Source organism: Lonchura striata, chromosome 2, assembly GCF_050655825.1.
Source record: "Lonchura striata isolate lonStrDom1 chromosome 2, ASM5065582v1, whole genome shotgun sequence".
NCBI lineage: Eukaryota > Metazoa > Chordata > Aves > Passeriformes > Estrildidae > Lonchura > Lonchura striata.
In genome coordinates, this window is record NC_140704.1 from 42,892,261 (window position 1) to 42,911,701 (window position 19,441).

Sequence of the window (19,441 nt, forward strand, 5' to 3'; positions counted from 1 at the left end):
CAATATAAGGAGGCTGGATGGAGACAAGCTCCTGCTGGTTTCTCTGTGGTTTTAAAAGCACATAAAGAACACGGCTACTCTCTTTTCCAGTGGAGTGACCTGCGGGCTTAGGACTGAGAGCAACCCGTTGGTGATGGTGCAGAACAACTTGTATGTGCTGGAGGGAGTTTTAAATGAAGGCTAATTATTGGGTAACTGTACTAGAGCACAAAAGAAAGTGTTTGAGTATTCTTCATGTTGGCAAAGCCACAAATCTGTTGATGTTTTTCTAATGACTAATGTATCCTTTTTTATGGTAGCGTTTGTTTTTTTCTTTCTCAGACTTGCAGTAAGCTGCTTAAAGACTGTAGACTGACTTTAGATAACTGTTGAAGCTAAATTGCTATTTGGACTAACTATGTTGCTCAGAAACAAAAGAGTGTTTCTAAATTGCTGCTGCAGAGTAGTATTCAACAAATGCAGCTGGGAGAGAGTGTTTAGGTATGGTTTTGTTTCAGTTTTCCATTTACCCATAGAGTTAGAGGGCATGAATTGGAATGGATTATGGGCCTAGGGTTGTGGGCCTGCCTGGTAACAGCTCCAGCTGTCAGTGTCCTGCAGGTCCAGGTGCAAGCAAAAATCTAAGTGAATTGTAAATTTGGCTTCTGGTTTTTTTATCATAAAGACAGTTTTCCTGTTTAAGTCAATTGTCTGTTAAGGCTTTCATCAGAAGAGCTGCTAGTACTGCAAGCTACCACTAAATGTTGTTTTCTGTGGGGATTAAGTATCTCAGCTCCTAATGCTCTGCAGGCTTTTTGCTAGCTTAGCTCTTGATCCCTGACCCAGGTATGTGTGCCAACAGAAACTTTCAAGTGCTGATGCATTACAGTGAGAAAACTGTACTTCTGTGCTTGCATTGCCCCTGGGATCTGCTGGTACTGAATTTCGAAAGCAGTTGCTTGCTGAGGAGGCTCTGGCTGTGCTAGGAATGGGTCTCCAGTCTGGTTTTGTGTGTTTGTAACTCATTTCTCACATGGGCAGGCCTGCTCATGCAAAGGGTTAGCCAAGGAGCTGAAGCTGCCTTCACAGCTTTATTGCTGGAAACTACGGGGACCTGGCTCCCTCTTGTAGAGTTTTCCATGAAAATTGGTCTTGTTTTTCCTCCAGACATCCTCAGCATCGTTGTGCAGTACTTGGTGCAGGCTCTTACTGGAGTCTTGCATTTTATTTGCATCCTGTCTTAAAATCCCATCTGAAACTACTTTTATGGGAAACTTTTAGCCTTTATTTGTATTTGATTCCTTTACTAGCATAGGTCTTACTTACTGGACAAAAAAAAAAAAGTTGGGAATTTTTAGAAAATTTAATACATATTTTGGAGACCAGATTCAGACTTTTTTGCAGTATTCTTTGTTGGAAGCCCAGGTTGAGCCTTGTTTAAAGATCCTCGGATGGCTTTTTTTTTTGCTATTGGCGAATTTTTGTACTTGCTGGGTATCATGGTTTAGGTTAGTTAGTGGCTAAATAAAAATATTCTATAGTTAGGCTTATTCTGAATTTATAAAATGTATTAATACATTTTGAAACAGTCAGCTGGTGACTGGGTGATGAGGAGATGTAACATGTGGGGGTTTTTTTTCAGAGAGGAGGAGAGATCATGTTGTCATTGAACTTGTACCAGGGTTCTGTGCATCTGCTAACGTTGGCCAAAGGATCTGTGCTGCCTTGGAATATGCAGTTCTGTGTGGAAATGAACACTTTAGTGCCCTGGCTCTTCACAAAGGCTGTAGGCTGGGTGATATGGTGTAAACTGCCTGAAAACAGCAAAGGGCATGGTTAGATGAACTTCTCTGTGGAAAACGTCACCAGCCACTTCAGAGGGAAATGCATCAGGGACCTTGGTTGGAAGGAAATTACTGCTCTGATTGTGATGACTTTGATTTCCCTCTCTAGCTAGTAAGTGAAGGACCTCTGACACATAATTCCTATTTTTGCATGGTTACCTTGGGGTGAAGTACCTCCATATGAGAGAGGAAAGGAAGTAAGAAAAGCTTGCTGCTATTTCAGGACATGGAGAGGGAAACTCAGTGTGCGTTGTTTCCTTTTGAGACTTGTGTTTAACTTAGGAATCCATCTCCCCTGCCATGGGGCAGAGGGAGTTTTTTTTCAATTGCCTTTACAAATAACTGTGGTGTCTCAAGTGTGGAGGTATTTGCAACTGGTATTGAGGGGGTGTAGCCAGCTGTTTGCTGAAGAATGCACTGTTGTTCCACTTTTGTATCAGGAATTTTTAGCCACATCCCAAATGGCCACCATTTCTTCACTCTAAAACCTCTTCCTTTATTCGTAAGATTTTATCTTTCTCAGTGTAGTATTCCGTATATCAGAGTCCTTTCTCATGTTTGATTCTCAGACTCCTTCTGCGTATATCATGATACATGAAGTTTTATTCATTATTTTGTTCTGTCAGTCATGGCTAGTCAAAGACATTTTTCATTGGTATGGACTAGGTAATTCTAGTTTATATTTGAAAAATCATTGAAGTGTAAATGAAAACTGTCTTCACAGTGCTGGATGTTCAATTAATTGTATGTGAGGCTTATAGTGGAAAGGTTGCATTTCTGAGCAAAACAGCTCAAAAATACTCTTTTAAATAAAAATATGAAATATATAATATATAATGTAGAAAAATTCAGTCAAAGATTTTTTTTTTAAAATTCCCTTAGTTATTCTTGTGTCTGTGTGCTGTACCAGTTGTGTACTAGCAATAGCAAAGTAAAAAACACCCAAAGAATGAAGCGGTCACCATCTCAGGGAACTTGTTTATTCTTTATAGCAAGGTAATAATTCCAGAATATTTCCTCAGCATGATCAATGGTGTATCAGATAAAAATCCACCATGACTAAACTCAGGGAGTGCTATTCTTAGTGTATTCTTGACTTGCCATTAATTTGCTATTTCACTTTCTTTTGGTTTGTTTATCAGTGATTAAACCTGCATCATTTGGTATTATCTCTCAGCCAGGTGCTTATTTGTAGGCCATCAGCTACAAATTAAACTTCTTGGCAAATGACCTCTTTGGGTGGGAACTGCTGTTTTAGCAGACTTAGTGCAGTGAAAAATATATCATTTCAAGTAAAAGTTTGGGAAACAGTGATGCCAGTGTGACTCTTTGTAATTTGGGATTAGTGTCCTAGGTCTTCTAAATGTGCCTGTGAGGATTCCTTCGTCTCTAATCCCAGGCTTTTGTTTTTTTTTCCCCTTTAGGCACAGCTGGAGGCTCAGAGGGCGACTCAGGACTTTCAGAGGGCCACTGAAGTGCTGCGTGCTGCAAAAGAGACCATTTCTCTCGCTGAGCAGAGGCTGCTGGAAGATGACAAGCGCCAGTTTGACTCTGCCTGGCAAGAGATGCTCAACCATGCTACTCAGAGGGTAATGCAAACTTGCCCCAGCATCTGCCTCTTCCATACTTTGTCTTCCCCTGTGGTGTATGAGGCCCAGTTTCTGAAAGACCAAATTTTTCCTTTCGGTCCAGATACATGACATGTGGGAAATGAAGCTATGAAAATGATGAAGCCTAAGGGTAAACAGTCTGGGCCTTGGCTGCTTCTGGGCTAACTCTAGTTCTCTGTCTGGTGGTGCTATAGTAGTGGAGTAGCTCTCTACAGAAAATAAAAAAAGTTATTACTGTCTATTTTACAGGGATAAACAATGTCTTAAGTCATATCTGCATTTGGAGTTGTGCCAGAATAATTGCAGGGGGATACCTATTCCTGAATATGTGTGTAATGGGAGTGCTTACCCTGGCAAAACAGGGACATGTTCCAGTTTTAGTATAATCTGTTCTTAGTATGGACTAAATTGAACAAGTCACTTTGGTTCAGAAATGTGTATTTGAATGTAGAATTACTTAAAATTGTGTGTTGCATTTTAAGCTTGCATGCTGTTTTATCCTGAATTAACTTTGAATTTAGACAAGGTCCTATTTCCTTTGTAAAGTCTTTTTAAACCTACAGAAGAGATGACTAACAAAGAAAGACAGTATTCTTTCTAGCAGATGTCAGGAAGAATTTTCCTGTCATTTGTCTTCTCTCTGTTAAAATAAACCTTTCTGCTTTTTTAACATAAAAGAACCAAAAATCCTAGTTAAAAGCCTTTGTTCTGTAATTTCCTTAATGTGCCAGTGAAGTTGAACTTGCTATTCCAAGCATGCTATCATGCCATACAATGCCCATATTGTCTTGCTGTCCTCAGTGCAACAGTTGCTCTCTTCTGTTGCAAAAGCTTCTCAGTCATAAGAAAGCCTCAATTTCAGAGTGAATTTTAAAATCCAGCTGCCTGATGAAGAAACAGGGAACAGAAAGGATGTTGGCTATGTGTAGGGGAGAGATAGACAACCTGGTATATATTAATGAGAAAATGAACTCCAGGGTACTGTTTGTGTTATTGTCCCTGTTATAATTTGCAGATGTGGTGACCTCTGTGTTTACACACTTTGCAGTGTGTGTGTGCCAGCTGTCATTTTCCCTAGCTGTAATCCTTGCTCAGTATGGACGAAGTCCAGAAGTAGATAATTTTTGATTCTCAGAATTGATAGATGAGAAAACCAGAAGTGTTTAAGGAGATGATTAGAGCTCCTGACTGCTAAACTGCTGAGTTTTGGTGGACAGTGGCAGCAATCACATCTGCCACCTACCTCTCTCTAGCTGGCAGAACAAGAACTTGTGTTGGGTGACAAAAGAAACAATGGCAACTTGGGTGTACCAATGGATTCTTCTTTTCTTTGGCTGTTTCAAAGGCATCCTTGTAAAACCCTCAATCAGTCTGTGAGAGGTGTGCACCTGAGAAGATCAAACCCAGTGATTCAGAGCAGCTGCTGGCAGTGTTTGGTGGAGTTGTGCTGGTGGTGTTGATAGGTACTGTCAGTGATTGCAGGACACCTGCTTGTTGGGGGCTGGTTCAAGCCATATTGTCTTCGATTTGTCACAGCTGAACAGTAAATGGGGCACTTAGGTGTACTCACTGCAGCTGTAAAATCTCCTAGGCACTGAGTGGACTGTACAGAGCAGCTGAAGGCTCCATGAATGGAAAACTTGTTGTCCAGTAATTCCTGGTGCTTAAAATAGTCTGGTGAACTCAGTTCCCAGAAAGCACCTATCTGCACCTTTCCATGGTGCAGCATGGAACATGAGCATGGTGTTCTTTTCTTTTTAGAGTGTTCCATGGAAGTTTGTCTCATGATTTTCATTGACTGTGGTGGGGGTCTTAGGGCTAAGGCCAGAGCCAAGAAGGGTGAAAATGCTGTTGGAGGTCCTGACTGAACACCCCCAGCATTAGTTTGTTTGGAGTGCTTGACTGAGTTTTGTGTCTTCTCTAAGACGGGGTGAAAGCTTCACTTGGCTTCAGTGCATGCAATTAATGAAGTCCTCAGGGTTCAGTGAGGCAAGCAGAATGATTGGGATCTCCGGGAGGAGGAAACATTGGCATTGCCTGCCAAGCTGTGGATGAAAAGAGGTTATGGCATGGTATCTTTTAGAACAGAAGTTCTCCTTGACTGCCAGCATTGCTGACAACTCAGATCATTAACTATGAGTTACATTAGAAATCACTAATGGAAAAAAACCTGTTTCTGTTGGTGAAGGCCGAGGGTTAAGAAACAGACATCTTCTACTGACACGTACAAAATTGCTCTTGGAGAAAGCTTTTGCACTCTTGTTATTTGGATTTTCTTGCTTTTTTTTTTTTGCGTGCATTTATAGATGACGGGTTGTAATGGGCAGAGAATAGTCTTGCACCAGGCTTTTTATAGCAAGGACTCAAGTGCAGAAAAACACCTCTGAGCTAAATGTTAGAAGTAGACTACTGATTCATTTATTTCTCTTCTGATAGAAATATCAGGCCAGAGTCAAGTGTTTTATTTGCTGTTCTTAGGTAGAGGGAGCAGGCTTTACTGAATGAATCTGAAACTTGGAACCAAAGCTGAGCCCTGTAGCAGCTTGGTACCTGACAAACACTGTACACAGAAAACATAGAGAGGAAGGGTAGGCAAAGAGAACAAAAGAGAAACTGATTTCTTATACAGCTGTGTGTAGAAATACTGCAAAAGGTTACTTTTGCACATGACCTAATGGATATAGACAAAGACTTGGGTTCCAGGGTACCAAACAGAAAATGCTGTTTCCAGACTCTCACTGGGAGGAAAGAGAGATAAGGGTTGTGTGTTGTAATTGCATTTTGATGTCTTGATAGTCTGAAAAGCTATTAACACTATTTTTAATGTGATGAGCTATTGGGCTTCTGCAGACAAGACTTTTGTAGCCACTGATCTAGAAAATCGTACAATTCAACTGATGCAAAATGGGACAGTTACTGAAATTTTGTTTTTCCTGGGTGAGCTGGGAGCATAACATGTGGAAAATCTTTCTATTCATGGAACAGGCAGAACCAGCATGAATATGTACACGGAGTATAGGCTGTCACTCAGAAATTTCTTTGCACCTTGCAGTTGAGCTATGTTTCCAGAGGAGGCTGGAAGCATAAATAGGAGCTGGATTCCTGCCTACCTGCCTATGAAGATGGAACTAATCCCTGCAAATGTCTGTGCTTGAGCTAAGTGTTTACAACGAGAAGCACTGGACTGTGGTGCAATCCTGCAAGTCAGCCAGCTGCTTTGCCCACTTCTACTCTTAACTTGATGTATTTTGGTGTAAAGTCCTGTGGGTTTTACCTAAATGTCAATTTTTCCACACATCTGAGGAGTGTAATGGCACTTAGATTGGCATTTAGCTCATGGTGTCATGTCTAGAACCTGACTGTGTACCATTACTTGCCAAAAGTTCCATTATGATGAAAGGCAGTCTGATCAATAAGTGGTGTCTGGAGAGCAATTCATGTGGCCAGAGGGGCAAGTTCATTGTAAGGTAAATTCTCTGTTGATTACACTGGAAATGTAGACAGGCTTGATGAACTCTTAAGCTGCCTGGGGAGGAAGAATACTGTTCACTCTTAGTCATTGGTTTACCAGGATTTTGATAACTGCAGTGTCTCATTAAAATTTGGAGATGATGTTTCTGCTAGTGGGTACCAGCCTGTTCGTACCTTGGATTGTAATGCTGCAGTTTGGGGTGCAGAGAGCACAGCTGTGAAAGAGAGTCCTGTGATAGGACTAAAGGATATTGAATTTTGGAGGGTGGAGAAAAAAGATCTTCACATCTATGCTCCTATTGAAAATAATTTATAAAGCTGTACAAAAGGAAATTATTGACAGATGTGTTGCATCTAGTTTGACACAGGCTGGAGCAGAAAGGAAGACGCTTCATGAATTTCAAGCAAAATTGCTAATTTCTAATTGCTGATGCAATCTGCAGTCTTAAAAAGGTTCTGCTTTTACAGTCTTTCCTGAGATATGTTGAGTTCATAAATTCTGGCAGGGAGAAGAAATGTTTTGGCTCTTGATCATGAGACATTTTTAAAAGGAGAGGATGAGGGGAGAGTAAAGAGGGAGGAGGCATGCTCCCTCTTGGATTAATTTGGCTTGTGAAGCTCCCTTTGATATTACACAGTGAAGTACCATCTGTCAGTGTAAAATGTGTGGGTGCTTTCGTGATGTAGAGAAGAGAGATACTTCCTGCAGCTAGAAAAGCTTAGAGGAAAAAGGAGAGAGGAAAAGTCTGTGAAAGAAACAACAAACCACATCTTGCCATGTCCTGATCTCTCTGTCACTTTCTCCTGGAAATGCAGTGATTTTTTGCAATCCCTTGTATCATTGATTCTTTCCTCCTGGTTTACTGATACTGCATTGTCTCTTTCTTCTTCTATTTTTAATTCTTTCCCTAGACAAACAATCCATTTAATGTTTTGTTGAAGAAACAGTCCTTCAGAGTAATTCTCTGGCTTAGATGGTCAGCTTTGCTCAGCTCTACTGATAAAATTGGGGTTTTCTTTGCATCTGTTATTGTTACTGAAATTTTGCCTGGAGTCCATTTTTTCTTCTGATTATGGAAACGTTTTAGGTAGAACAAAGCTACTTGTACAGACCTATTGATGGTGAATATATCCTTTACACTGACCTTTTTCCAGACAACTGGGTAGGAAATAGAGGGTAGGGGAGAAGTGGAATTCATCCATCCCTGTGTTGGGGGTTTTTGCCTGCTTTGTTTCCCATTACTTGTATCTTGTAGCCTGTGCTACCTGGAAGAGTGATTTCTACCTAGGGTAGGTAATCCAGTAGTTAGGGACAGGCAAGGGCTACAGGAATGTCTGGTGGTTGTGTGTGTATCCTGGAAATTCATCCATCCTGGTGTTTTTGTCCAAGAATATGTCCCCTGCTCACCCCAAGGGTAAGCTGAAAGGCAGGTACAATGTCAGGAGGTGAGATGTGTCTTGAGCAGCCTTTGTTTGAAGAGGTGTCATCCTCACTTCTTTTTCTGCCTTTTTCTAAGTGATGCTGCTGCATCTGTGATGGCTTAGGAGCATCTACAGAGCAAGGTGGGTGGTAGAAGTACTTGAATAAGACAAACCAGCTTATTTGGGAACTGTGACCAAGAGATTGTTTACAAGTCCGTATGACACTGCAATTTTTTCACCAAATGTATTATTAGCTGTAATAAAAAGTACTTTCCTACACAAGCTTGTCTCTGATTTTCTAAGCCTTTTTAGGGAGGTGAGGAGTTAGGCTAGCTGGTCCTTCATTGAACTTCCCAGCTGCAGAGGTGGCAGCATCATTTGCAGTTTGTTTCTGTCCACCAGCCCTGATAGACAGCTTCTCCATTTAAAGGCTGTTTGGCTTTTGTGGAGGGGTGGATGATCTCTCGTTTCTTCTTGTTTGAATGAAGTGCTTAAACACATTTTGGCAGGTGATGGATCTCTGCAGAAGTACAATCCCCCAGGTAATAGCCTTGGGCATGCACCTTGAGCTGCTGTCCCAGGAAAAGGGGACAGGCTGTCTGTGCAGACTTGTGTGGATAATGTGAGCATGAAGACAGAATTCCCACAGGGAAGCAAAGCTGTGGGGGGAGAGAGAGATTTTCTTTCATCACTGGTTTCTCAAAGGGTGAAGTATATAGCCTTTTTTTCCCTTTCTTTCTGGACAAGGTAATGAATGGGGCTATATAAGGATGGCAGCAAGTTCCACATTTTGTTAGATATTTTGAGGCGTTTGCAATGTGTCATCCTCAAATCCCAGTTCTGCAGGGTTCAGCATTTCTGTTACATTTAATATGAGATGTTTGAAAAATCAGCACAGTACTGGACACCTAACCTGCTTTACAACCCTGGTGTTGGTCATACTTACCATGTGATTTATCCCAGATATCAAAGTTTATGCTAATTTTGCCTCAAGAATGGATGTGAGGGACTGACATGTAGCTGAGCATTGGCAAATTCCAGTTGCTCCATTATTTTGTAGCTTACGGCGTTTTTAAATTGCAGTTTCCTTGCCACACTAGAAGGAAGATGAACCACTTTCTGTGCAGTCTTTGGAGACTGCAGTTTAGTTTAAGAGACTTCCACGTTAAAACCAGCCTTATCTGACAAGTTTCACTTAGGCAAGTCATTGCACCAACTGACTTTGAAGCAGATGCTTCAGATAAGAGGCTGCAGTTTGTTTTTCAAGATGCAGGAGAGAATATATTATGAGCCTGATAGATTTTTTTTTTTCTTTTTCCCTTTCTTTGAAAATGGATGCCTTATATATATGAGAAAGTTGAAGGGTTTTGGAGTTGAGTATATTATTTTATATCTGATCAGAAGATCCTTTGAAAATCTTTATTTCTCATAGTTTAAAGTTCTCTAGTAATTCCTTTCTTTAATAATGAGTGATGTGTGCAGATGAGCAAAAAGTGGCCTCCAGTTGTAGCAGCAAGAGCTCTGAGTTGATGCTGATGCCTTTGGCAGTTTCACTCTTTCATTTAGGCATCAGAAAGGACACTATGACAGCTTTCCTGAGAGGAACAGCAATCCAAGTCAGAGCTGACCATCTCTTCCATGTTCAGTTCAGCCTGAGCGTTGGGAGGGCTAGCACACTTTTTTAAAAAAAATATAACTTTGTGGGTGAGGTTATTTAAAATTAAGGTATTTTGAATATTGTCTCTGCATAGATGCTGATGCACAGTCTGATGGTGGGAGCTGATGGTGGGAGCTAGGTAGAGCAAGTTTGCATGAAGTTGTGCAGTAGTTGGTATCACAGCTGAGGCATTTCAAAATCCAGTACTGGAGAGAATCAAGTCCTGCCATTTTTTGTATGAATACCTTCATAGCTGCATAACAAGAAGCTTAAAAAAAAAAATCACCTGCTTTCCCCTCATTGCCAGACCAACAAAGAAGTGTCACCACTTTTCTGACTTTAAAAAAATCAGTCACCTCCCTGTCTGGATCTTGATAGCTAGTGCACCAAATAAAACACATTTTCTGTCTTACCTCTCTGACATCTCAAATTTGAATAATAAAAGTACCTTGGATAAAATTACTGGTAAAGCATGGCGGTGGGATACCAACAGTGCAGCTAATCTCCCAGTGCTTGTGACAACCCTTTCAGTGAAAAAATAATTCCTAATATCCAATCTAGACTTGAAGCCCTTTCTTCTCTCCTGTAGCTTGTTACTGGGGGAGAGAGGCGGATTCCCACCTGGCTACACCCTCCTTTCAGGGGGTTCTAGAGAGCAATGAGGTCTCCCTGAGCCTTCTTTTCTCCAGGCTGAACACCCCCAGCTCCCTCAGCTGCTCCTTATCACACTTGTGTTCTAGATATCTTTATATACATGAGGACAGGGGGCTGGTCATCAGCATAGCTCTTCTTGTCTGCACAGTGGGAGTGTCAGCTCAGGGCTTGAACCTTGCATATTCAGTGTTGAAACTGTAATTTCAGGCAAGTCAGCTGTTTTAAGAGAAGAGCCATCTTGGACACAGTTTTTCATGGTTGGTTATTCAGGCCAAACTGTGTTGGAGTCCTCCCTCTGCTGTGGTTGGTGTCCAGCCCTTTTCAGAGTGATGGGGCTGCAGCCGGGAGCTGAGCAACCAGCAAACTCTGCTGGGCAAGTCGGGTTTCCAGGAGAGAAGCAGGAGGAAACAGAAACATTGCTGTTGAATGTAACTGGGTGACTTCTGCTAGTGTTGCTCCACTTGTGAATATCTAACTGGTTTAAAAAATGGATGTTCCAAAAAGCTGAGGGTCTTCTAAACTTCATGTAAGAGAGATTATGTGACAAGCTGTAACACCTTTGTCATAATTTAAACAGTGTTTGAAGAGCTGCTGCTCCTTTCAGGCAAGACTTTTAAGTAGGTTCACTGGAAGTAATTTTTTCTATACCCTCACTATCTGAACTTGAGCTGATTGGAGAGATTATAAAGTTGCTGTTAATTGAAATGATAAGAAGTGGATCATTGTGTCTTGATGCTCAACCTGTTTTTTTCTTCCCCTCTTGAAGGTCATGGAGGCGGAACAGACCAAGACAAGAAGTGAGCTGGTTCACAAGGAGACTGCAGCCAAATACAATGCTGCCATGGGAAGGATGAAACAACTGGAGAAGAAGCTGAAAAGAGCCATCAATAAATCAAAGTATGTTTTATGATTGGAGAGGAGTTTAATGGTGAAAACTGTTGGGAGAAATACCTGTTCTACAGGGGTTTTGGACTTGTGAAAGTGTATTGCTCTTTGGGTTCCTCTCTGTGAGTAGCAGCCTCACAGCACAGTTGGTACTGGTATTTGTCATTGTTGTCCTTCTAAGTGTCTTTTGAAACATCTGACTGGATGGATTGGTGAACTGGGATAAGAAACCTTTTCCAAGCAGTATCTTGGTCTTGTTCTAGTGCACTGAACTCCTTGGTGGTGTATGATTTGAGGAACAGGCACATGGGATCCACACAAGTGCTCTCTGCAGAGCTCTGTGTGGATGTTTCACAGCCTAGGATTGTTCACGGTTCTTATTTTTAGTTAGGAGAGTAACAAAGATAGTGACAGAAAGCTGAAAGGTGTGAGACTGCATGGGTGTAAGGTGCTGTACACGAGGCTTGTTTACTTCCTGCTGCTGCCATGGCAAAGCTGTGTGAGAGCTGTTCTTGGGGAAGGAAACACCCTTCAGAAGGCATAGCTAAGCAGACTGTGTCATTAATAATTGTGTCTGAATTTCTTGTGCAGTTTGGCACTGTTGCAGACAAGTGAAACAGCTTTTTGCCCAGAACCTGTTTAAATTTTTGGCCCTGTTTACAACCAATTCTTAATCCTCTTTATATTTCACAGTCTTTTTTTTTTTTTTTTTTGGTATTTCCAGACTGTGGCTTGTCTAAACAATCTGCTTGCTGTACTTAGCTTTTAATCCCCTCCATCTAAAAATGACTTTTTGGTGAAATCAGTCAACTAAAACTCCATTTTGATTGGTGTTTGCTCAATTCAAGAAAGGATTAGCACTTCTCAAACAAAATTCAAGCATGTTTGCTGAAAGAGTATAGTGGTGTGACTTCCTAGAATGGGCTGCATGCTGTTTGTCTAGCACTGCACAAGGGCTGTGAAATCCATCATCAGATCACTAAACGACAGATCTGGATAAGAGCAATATCTGAGAACAGTTTTGGCTGCTGGGAGCTCCTTCCTTGTAATAAAATTTAAAATAAAGACCATGATTAAGTTGTCAGTGGGGGTCATACATAGTTTTTTATGATGGTGTGGAGCCTGGTTTCCCAGCTGCCTCTTGTGTGACGTGCCTCTGAGTTTTCATTTCTTTGCTGGAACTACCCTCAGAGGGGTGTCTTGTGTCATCCTCCTCAGGCCAAGCTGGCTTCCACTTCTCTGGAAGGATCACAGTGTATTCTTTTGTCTCACAGCAGGGCTTATTGCAGTATAAACCATCTAGGTAGGGTGTTCAGGAGATCCTTTAATAAAGGGTGTATGGAAATGCCACCTCTAACCTAGTACTGATGTGAAAGATGCCTGGTGGCACAAATAGTTGTGGATGTCTTTGAAGTTATGCTATATAGGGATGTTGGAAAGGTCAGGTGTCTCCCAGCATTGCAATTTTTACATAAAGGGAAATTGCAGCTGAGCTGAAAACACCAGTGGTGTCAAGCAGCCGCAGAAACTGGGAAATGAGGCTGCTGAATTTGCAGCTGTTTGTATTGTAGGGTGTAGCTGGCCTCTAGCTGCTTTTCAGGAAGGATTTAACACCAGCATCCTGCTCTGATCTCCTCCCTGGGTGGTGTGGCAGCACCACTGTAACACTTAGGCCTTTCTGGCCTTTCGTTCATTATCTCTTTAAACTTGTGGATAGACACACTGAATGAGTTGCTCTCTTTTGGGCAGAAAATGATTTGCATTTGCTCCTTGCTTCAGTTGGGATTAGGATGTTTAAGCCATTACTATTTTGAAAGCAAGACTGGGACATCCTGGAGGAAAGTCATTTAGATTATTTGCTTGGTCAAGTTGATAAGCAAAGGATTATTGGATAGTTTTGTTTTAGTTTTTCTTTTAATTTAGTTTTTGGGTGCTTACTTGCTTGTGATCTATGAATGTGCATACAGCTGCATGTTCTTAACAGTTACCAGATCTTCTGGCTCAGTGCCTCTGAGCTGTAGGATAATGAACTTGCCTGTGTTAGCTGATTTTTAAAGTGACTTTCTGCTCCAGTGACTTGGGCAAAGTGCCTTTCGCTCTTCCTATCACTGACTTGAAAAGCACTTTGTCTGTGCAGTGCCCTGGGCTCAGCCAGCCGCTGCTGCAGGACAGTGAGCAGCTCTCGTGCCCTGCTGAGTCACAGACCAGCCCTCAGTGATTACAGGGCCATGGACGTTAGGGAATTAAGGGACCCTGGGACATAGGTGTGCCTCCTCTGCCAGTGCCCTGATTCCAGCTGGCACCAGGCGCCCAGCTGTGTGTGAGCCGTGAGTGAGCCGAAGTGTTCATGTGCGAGCTCCTGCACATCAGGCTCGTGCTCTCCTTTCTGCTGCTGAGGTGGTGTTTTTCTCCCCTGCTGCATGTAAACATTCCTGCTCCTCTGTGCACGGGTGTGTGTTTGTGTGCACACACACGTGCATGTGTGGATTGCTTTTTCACACCATGCAACACTTGTGCTTGTCGCTGATAGAGAGGCGACTTTTCCCAAGGCTTGTGGAAGCTGGTTTGAGGTTAGGACTTGAGCCTGGTTGTTCCCTTCCAACTGGCATCAGGGTAAGGAATGTTGAGAATCAGGTCATTTGAGATGAGTGGGTTTCGCCGCTTTCCCTGTGCATGTTTCCCTGGCACACCATTCTGTCAGTATCTGTGTGCTACCATTGCTTTGGGGTACGGTTGTAGGAGTCCTTTATCTGTTGGATCCAAATTCTCAGCTGCAGTGTTTCATTTGGCCTGGCAGGTGCACCTGTGTGGCCTTTGGCAGGGCGATGTCCCACTAAGGGAAGGCAGAGGTGCATTTTGGCTGGATCGGTGTCACTGGAAGGATTGAGACTTGGCTGTGTGCTCCTGGTGATAGTGGGAGGGTGCTTAAAAATACCAGAACTGGAAATAACCTACTCAAATGGAAACACAGCTCAGTTACTTTGTCTGTGACCATGCAGTGAATTCAACTCTTCAAACAATATAGGATCAGAAAGGCACAGTCGCACTCCTGAATTCTAGTGCACAGTCCAAAATGCAGCTGCAGTAGGGCTCAGAAGAACCTTGCTGTCAGAGGAGAAGTGCAACAGGGGTAGTTCACATTCTATTTCTTGTAAAGGCATATCTGATTTATCTCTCCCCTACTTTCCCGGAGAGCTTCTGAGAGTGGAGGAGGGTAATGAGCTGTGCTAAATAACAGGGCTATTTTTTTTTCCTGATCAGAGTTGTATCAGATGGTATTGGCTTGTGGGTTTCAAAACTTTGAGGGTGGAAAGTGGTTTCTAGGCTTTGTACTGCACCTATTGTACCCTTGTCCTCTTGCAACCTTATAAGCAAATTGTAAGTTTAGAAAGTGCCTGGTGGGCCACTATTGGGAAGTGCTGTGCCCTTGTGTGTAGTGCTCTGACCTCTCTTCACACCCTCTCCACTGAAAAACCCAAGAACTGTCCCTCCATCCCCCACACCTGAACACAGGTGACAGGTTCACCTTCTGTAGGAATTTACATGTGCCCTGGGCTCAGAAATTAGCTGGGTAGAGAGAGGATGCCTATGCCTGAAGCTGGATGTTACATTTAAATATCTTGCAGAATCTAGGCCTGGAGGAATTGTGCTGTCAACTCCAAAAACTGGAATTTTGCAATTTGTATTTAGGTCAAAGGACCCATGGGAAATAGATACATTAGGGAGTAAGAGAGAGACACTGAGAGCATGTGTAGGTGTTCCATCATCTGGATAGTGGTCTCCTGGGATTGCAGTGATACACAAAATAGCTGTGTTAATGCTACAAAGAGAGCAACTCCCACGCCAGTACATGGCATTCAGTCCCAGTGATTGTAAACAACTGTTCTTTGTTTTTCCACAGACCTTATTTTGAACTCAAGGCAAAGTACTACGTCCAACTAGAGGTACGTATGTAATTCAGATCCATCTGAAACTCTTTACTGCTTACAGTAAATACTGAAATTACATCTAAATTGCTCTGACAACTATGTTGTGTTTCTATACAAAACCAATTCAAAAGCTCTTGAGCAATTTGCTAAGCACATTTTAAAGATAAAAGACTAAGAGAGTCTTTGTTTCCTTGTGTGAAATAAGAGTGTTTGAACTCTCTCAGAACCAAAAGAGTACAGTTTGACTAAATTTGCTTATTGTAGTTTTATGTGTCTGGGATTTATTTGTTTGTTGTGGGTTTCATTTTTCTTCCCCCTATGTTTTGTGCTTCAGAGTTTAACTGTGCTTGGGATGCTCTTTTATGTTCACTGGCTGGATCAATTAACAGAATATGTAACCTGCTTGTAGTACTCAAATATCATGCAGATGTGAATTTCTGATTTGGGGTTGGCATAAGAGGGATTTGGGATTTGGCTGGATAGGCTTCCAGGGCTTTTTGGCATCTCTGCACTGCATTGTGTGTGGTGCAGTGATGTCTGGCCAGTGTTTGGGCACAGCACATGCCTTGCATGGCACAGTGGCTCTGGGTGGGCATGGCAGTTCTGTGTGGGATGGTAATCCCTGCTGTTACAGCCAGTCTTGGAGCTCCTAGGGATGGGAGGGCAGAATAGCCCTACAAATTCAAATGGAAGAATCACTCTCCTTCTACTTGAGTGACTTTTGCTGCATGTGGCCCCCAAAATGGGGAGCCTGGCTCCTCACAGTTGCAGGGTAGTGGCTGGTGCTGTTGGTGTGTGGGATGGGCACAGGGCTTGAGTGGAGCACATTGCCTTGGATTGCTGGCCACAGGTGCAGGAAGGCTCCAGTGGGGTGCTGGGTCAGTTGGACCCTAGCTAGAAAAGGATTCCCACTCCTTGTCAGGGGTGCAGGGCATATCCCACAAAGGCTTTGTGAGCCCTTTCTTGCTTGAGATTCAACAGCATTTTGTAAGCCTCAGACACTCTGGTGTGCACCTTTTTCCTTGCCAGGTTCCTGGCTTGGGCGTGCTCTCCTCTGCCTTGCCTGCCTGCAGCTGCTGCTGCATCAAGTTGAACCCTTGCCTGCCCTGGGCTGGGTGCCAGGCCAATAATCCCTGCTGCCTATAAGCATCTTTTGAGAAATTTCCTTTTTTCCATGGGCAAAGGCGCACTGTTTGTGGGCCTGTTGATTCTCCATGGCTCAGTGCCCTCCTGAAGCAAGGTGATTGTGTAAACTGTATGAAAAAAGCACAGATGGGTTTTTTGTGTATTAAAAGCAGGCATTGAGAGAACTACAGACACACAGGCAGCATTTCCCCTTTGGGAAATAGGATGCACAACACTTCTGCCCTTGCTGTAGGGTGGTGTTTGTGCCTAGGGACACGGGAACTGCTGTATTACAGCTGTCAGGGTTTGAGGTTTGCTGCTTTCTGCTCTGCAGCTTTAGTGAGCAGAAGTGACAGGTTTGGTGTTCAGCAGAGACTGAGGCTCAGCCCCCTCAAGGGTGACCCCCAGCCCTGCTGTGCTCTGCAGACCAGGGCTGCCAGCAACCCTTAGGGATGGTTCTGGGATAAGCAGTGGCATAGCTGAGAGCTGCATTCCTGTTAAGGAGAGATCCTGCATGCTCCATCTAAACAGGGCCTCTGCTCTGTGCTTTGCCAGGGGTTACAACCACACTCCAGAGGCAGTTCCAGCCCCTGGCTCCTGTGGTTTGCTTTGCTGTTGTCTCCTTCACAAGTGGTGCTGCTTGGGCCACGGTGCTTCTGAGTTCTGAACTCTCCCATGCCCTAGATACCAGCCCTGGTTTGTGCTTGCCTGTGCCCAGCCAGGGCACCTGGGCATGTAACAGGGAATTGTGTGCTGTGCCTTGTCTGTAGTGAAGGTCCATCTAATACCTGTCTGCATTGTTAGCAACTGAAGAAAACAGTGGATGACCTGCAGGCCAAACTGGCCCTGGCAAAGGGAGAGTATAAGACTGCCTTGAAAAATCTGGAGATGATCTCAGATGAGATTCATGAGAGGAGAAGATCCACTGCCATGGGACCCCGAGGATGTGGCGTGGGAGCCGAGGGGAGCAACGCCTCTGTGGAGGACCTGTCAGCGAGCAAAGCAGAGTCAGACACCGTCTCCAGTGAGTACAGAGCACTTTGTGCTTGGGAACATCCCATGGGCATTGTAAGAATTGCTGACGTTAGGGTTGTTCTGTGTATATTCTGCAGTTTTGAAATTTGCTGGCTGTTGTGGGACCGTGGCTAAGTTGTGATGCTTCTTGTTATTGCAGGAGTTGATTACATTCTTTAATAGCCAATTTTCAAGGGAAAGGGTAATGAGTTAAAGTGCATCAGCCATTCCCTTAACATCCCTGTAATTTTTTGCACTGTGCTGTATGAAAGGAGCAAATTAACACACTCCCAAGCGTGTGTCTGATTTTACACCAGTGGTGCTGCTGGCAGTGACTCACCTGGGGTGGTTGCAGGCTATGGCAGATCATTCAGCCAATCTGGGAACAGACCTTCTGCATCAAGTGCTTGTATTCCAGTGCTGGGCCTGTGGCAGAGGGAGCTAAAGTTGTGGCTACAGTAGTACAGAAAGGTGTGATGCTCGCAGGGAAGCGTGTAGAGATAAGCTCCTTTGTGCTGCAGTCTTTTGCCATGGTGTGATTTCAGCAGAGCATGTGTGCTGTGAAGAAGCAGCAATATGCTGCTGCAGTGTGCTGAGAGGCTCTGTAGGAAAAATGTGTGACGGCAACAACCTCCAAGGAAACTCCAAACAAGTAAGGTAAACACTGCTTTCTGGTGGTACATGAGAACCTTGTGCTGCAAAGTCTGTTGTATAGTGAGTTTGCATTTGTCCTGGCTCTGGGTGAAAGTGGATAGATGGACATTACATGTGGCCTACTTTTGCCTCCTTCCTGGACACCTTTTCCCCCTCTTGATGCAGAAAGTCTTTTTCTTGCTGCCCAGTCCCACAAATTCCAATTTAATTTGTATTTTAACTACATTTCTGCAGGGAAAAGTCTAGGTCAAGATTGCAGGAGTTCATGATTGCACAATCCTGGTGCCCAAAGGCAGAAGATGCAATTTCCCCATAAACACCAGTGTGTACTGGCACTGAGGCTTTGTAGGTCCATGGTACAGCCTTGTGTGAGCTGTGGGAGCAGGGAAGCAGCCCTGGGCTGGCCTCCACCCTCTGCAATGGCAGGAGTTTCTGCACATTGTGTTGGAGCTCTCACTCAGTACTGTGCAGCTGGGACCTGAGTTGCAGCAGTAAAGGAATGCTGTGTCTGGACAGCTGATGCAGCCAAGTTTTCAGTATGGCTGCTTATCTTCTGCCACCCTTAATTCCTGAGGTGGACCTTTTCTAACCTAGGCAGGAATTGCCTCTTTTAGATACCTGCAAGTCCCCCTCCTCATACAGAAGGCCTCCTGAAAGCCTTAGGTATAACTGAGTTTTAGGGTATTTTGTGCAGAAGGAGTTCAGGGACTTAGGATATAGAGGCAGAAAGAGCCAGGAAAGCTAATGTTAATTAGTATTAGTTGCTGGCTCCCCTGGCTGCTCCTGAGGCTGCAGGCAAGGACCAGCAGTGTGGGCTCATCCCTCTCTTTGAACTGCACAGTCTGGCAAGAGTGGAAGGACATCAGCTTGTGTCTGGTGCCAACACAGAAGTGGGTTATGACAGGGCAGGACTAGCAGCCTGGATTAAATTCTCATTGTAATGTGTGGGAAGGTTTCCACCAAGGTCGTTTTATATCCTGATTTCTGTCTGCCGGAGTTGTATAAAACACCTCGTCATCAGCAGGAGTTTCTTGGCTCTTGCAGATGCTCTTGTGCATTACAGTGAATTTAGACAGTGAAAAGGAAGTTACAGTTTAAGTTGTGCCTCGTGTAGACTGCCTGATGTCAGTGCTTCTTGCCAAGCAGAGGACTCTAATTGGAAACATCTTTTTTGCCAAACCTTTTATTGCTTTCACC

General features: G+C 43.5%; 1 protein-coding gene across 3 annotated transcripts in view; it reads left to right on the forward strand.

Moving 5' to 3' along the window:
* SH3BP5 (SH3 domain binding protein 5) overlaps positions 1–19,441 on the forward strand; it is a 79,669-nt gene that overhangs the window by 28,110 nt on the left and 32,118 nt on the right. For all 3 annotated transcript variants that reach the window (XM_085573275.1, XM_021543364.4, XM_021543363.3), the window contains exons 4-7: positions 3,248–3,412; positions 11,404–11,534; positions 15,424–15,466; positions 17,381–17,600. In XM_085573275.1, the coding sequence (XP_085429401.1) occupies positions 3,248–3,412; positions 11,404–11,534; positions 15,424–15,466; positions 17,381–17,600 (559 nt within the window). The remainder of the gene's footprint in view (positions 1–3,247; positions 3,413–11,403; positions 11,535–15,423; positions 15,467–17,380; positions 17,601–19,441) is intronic.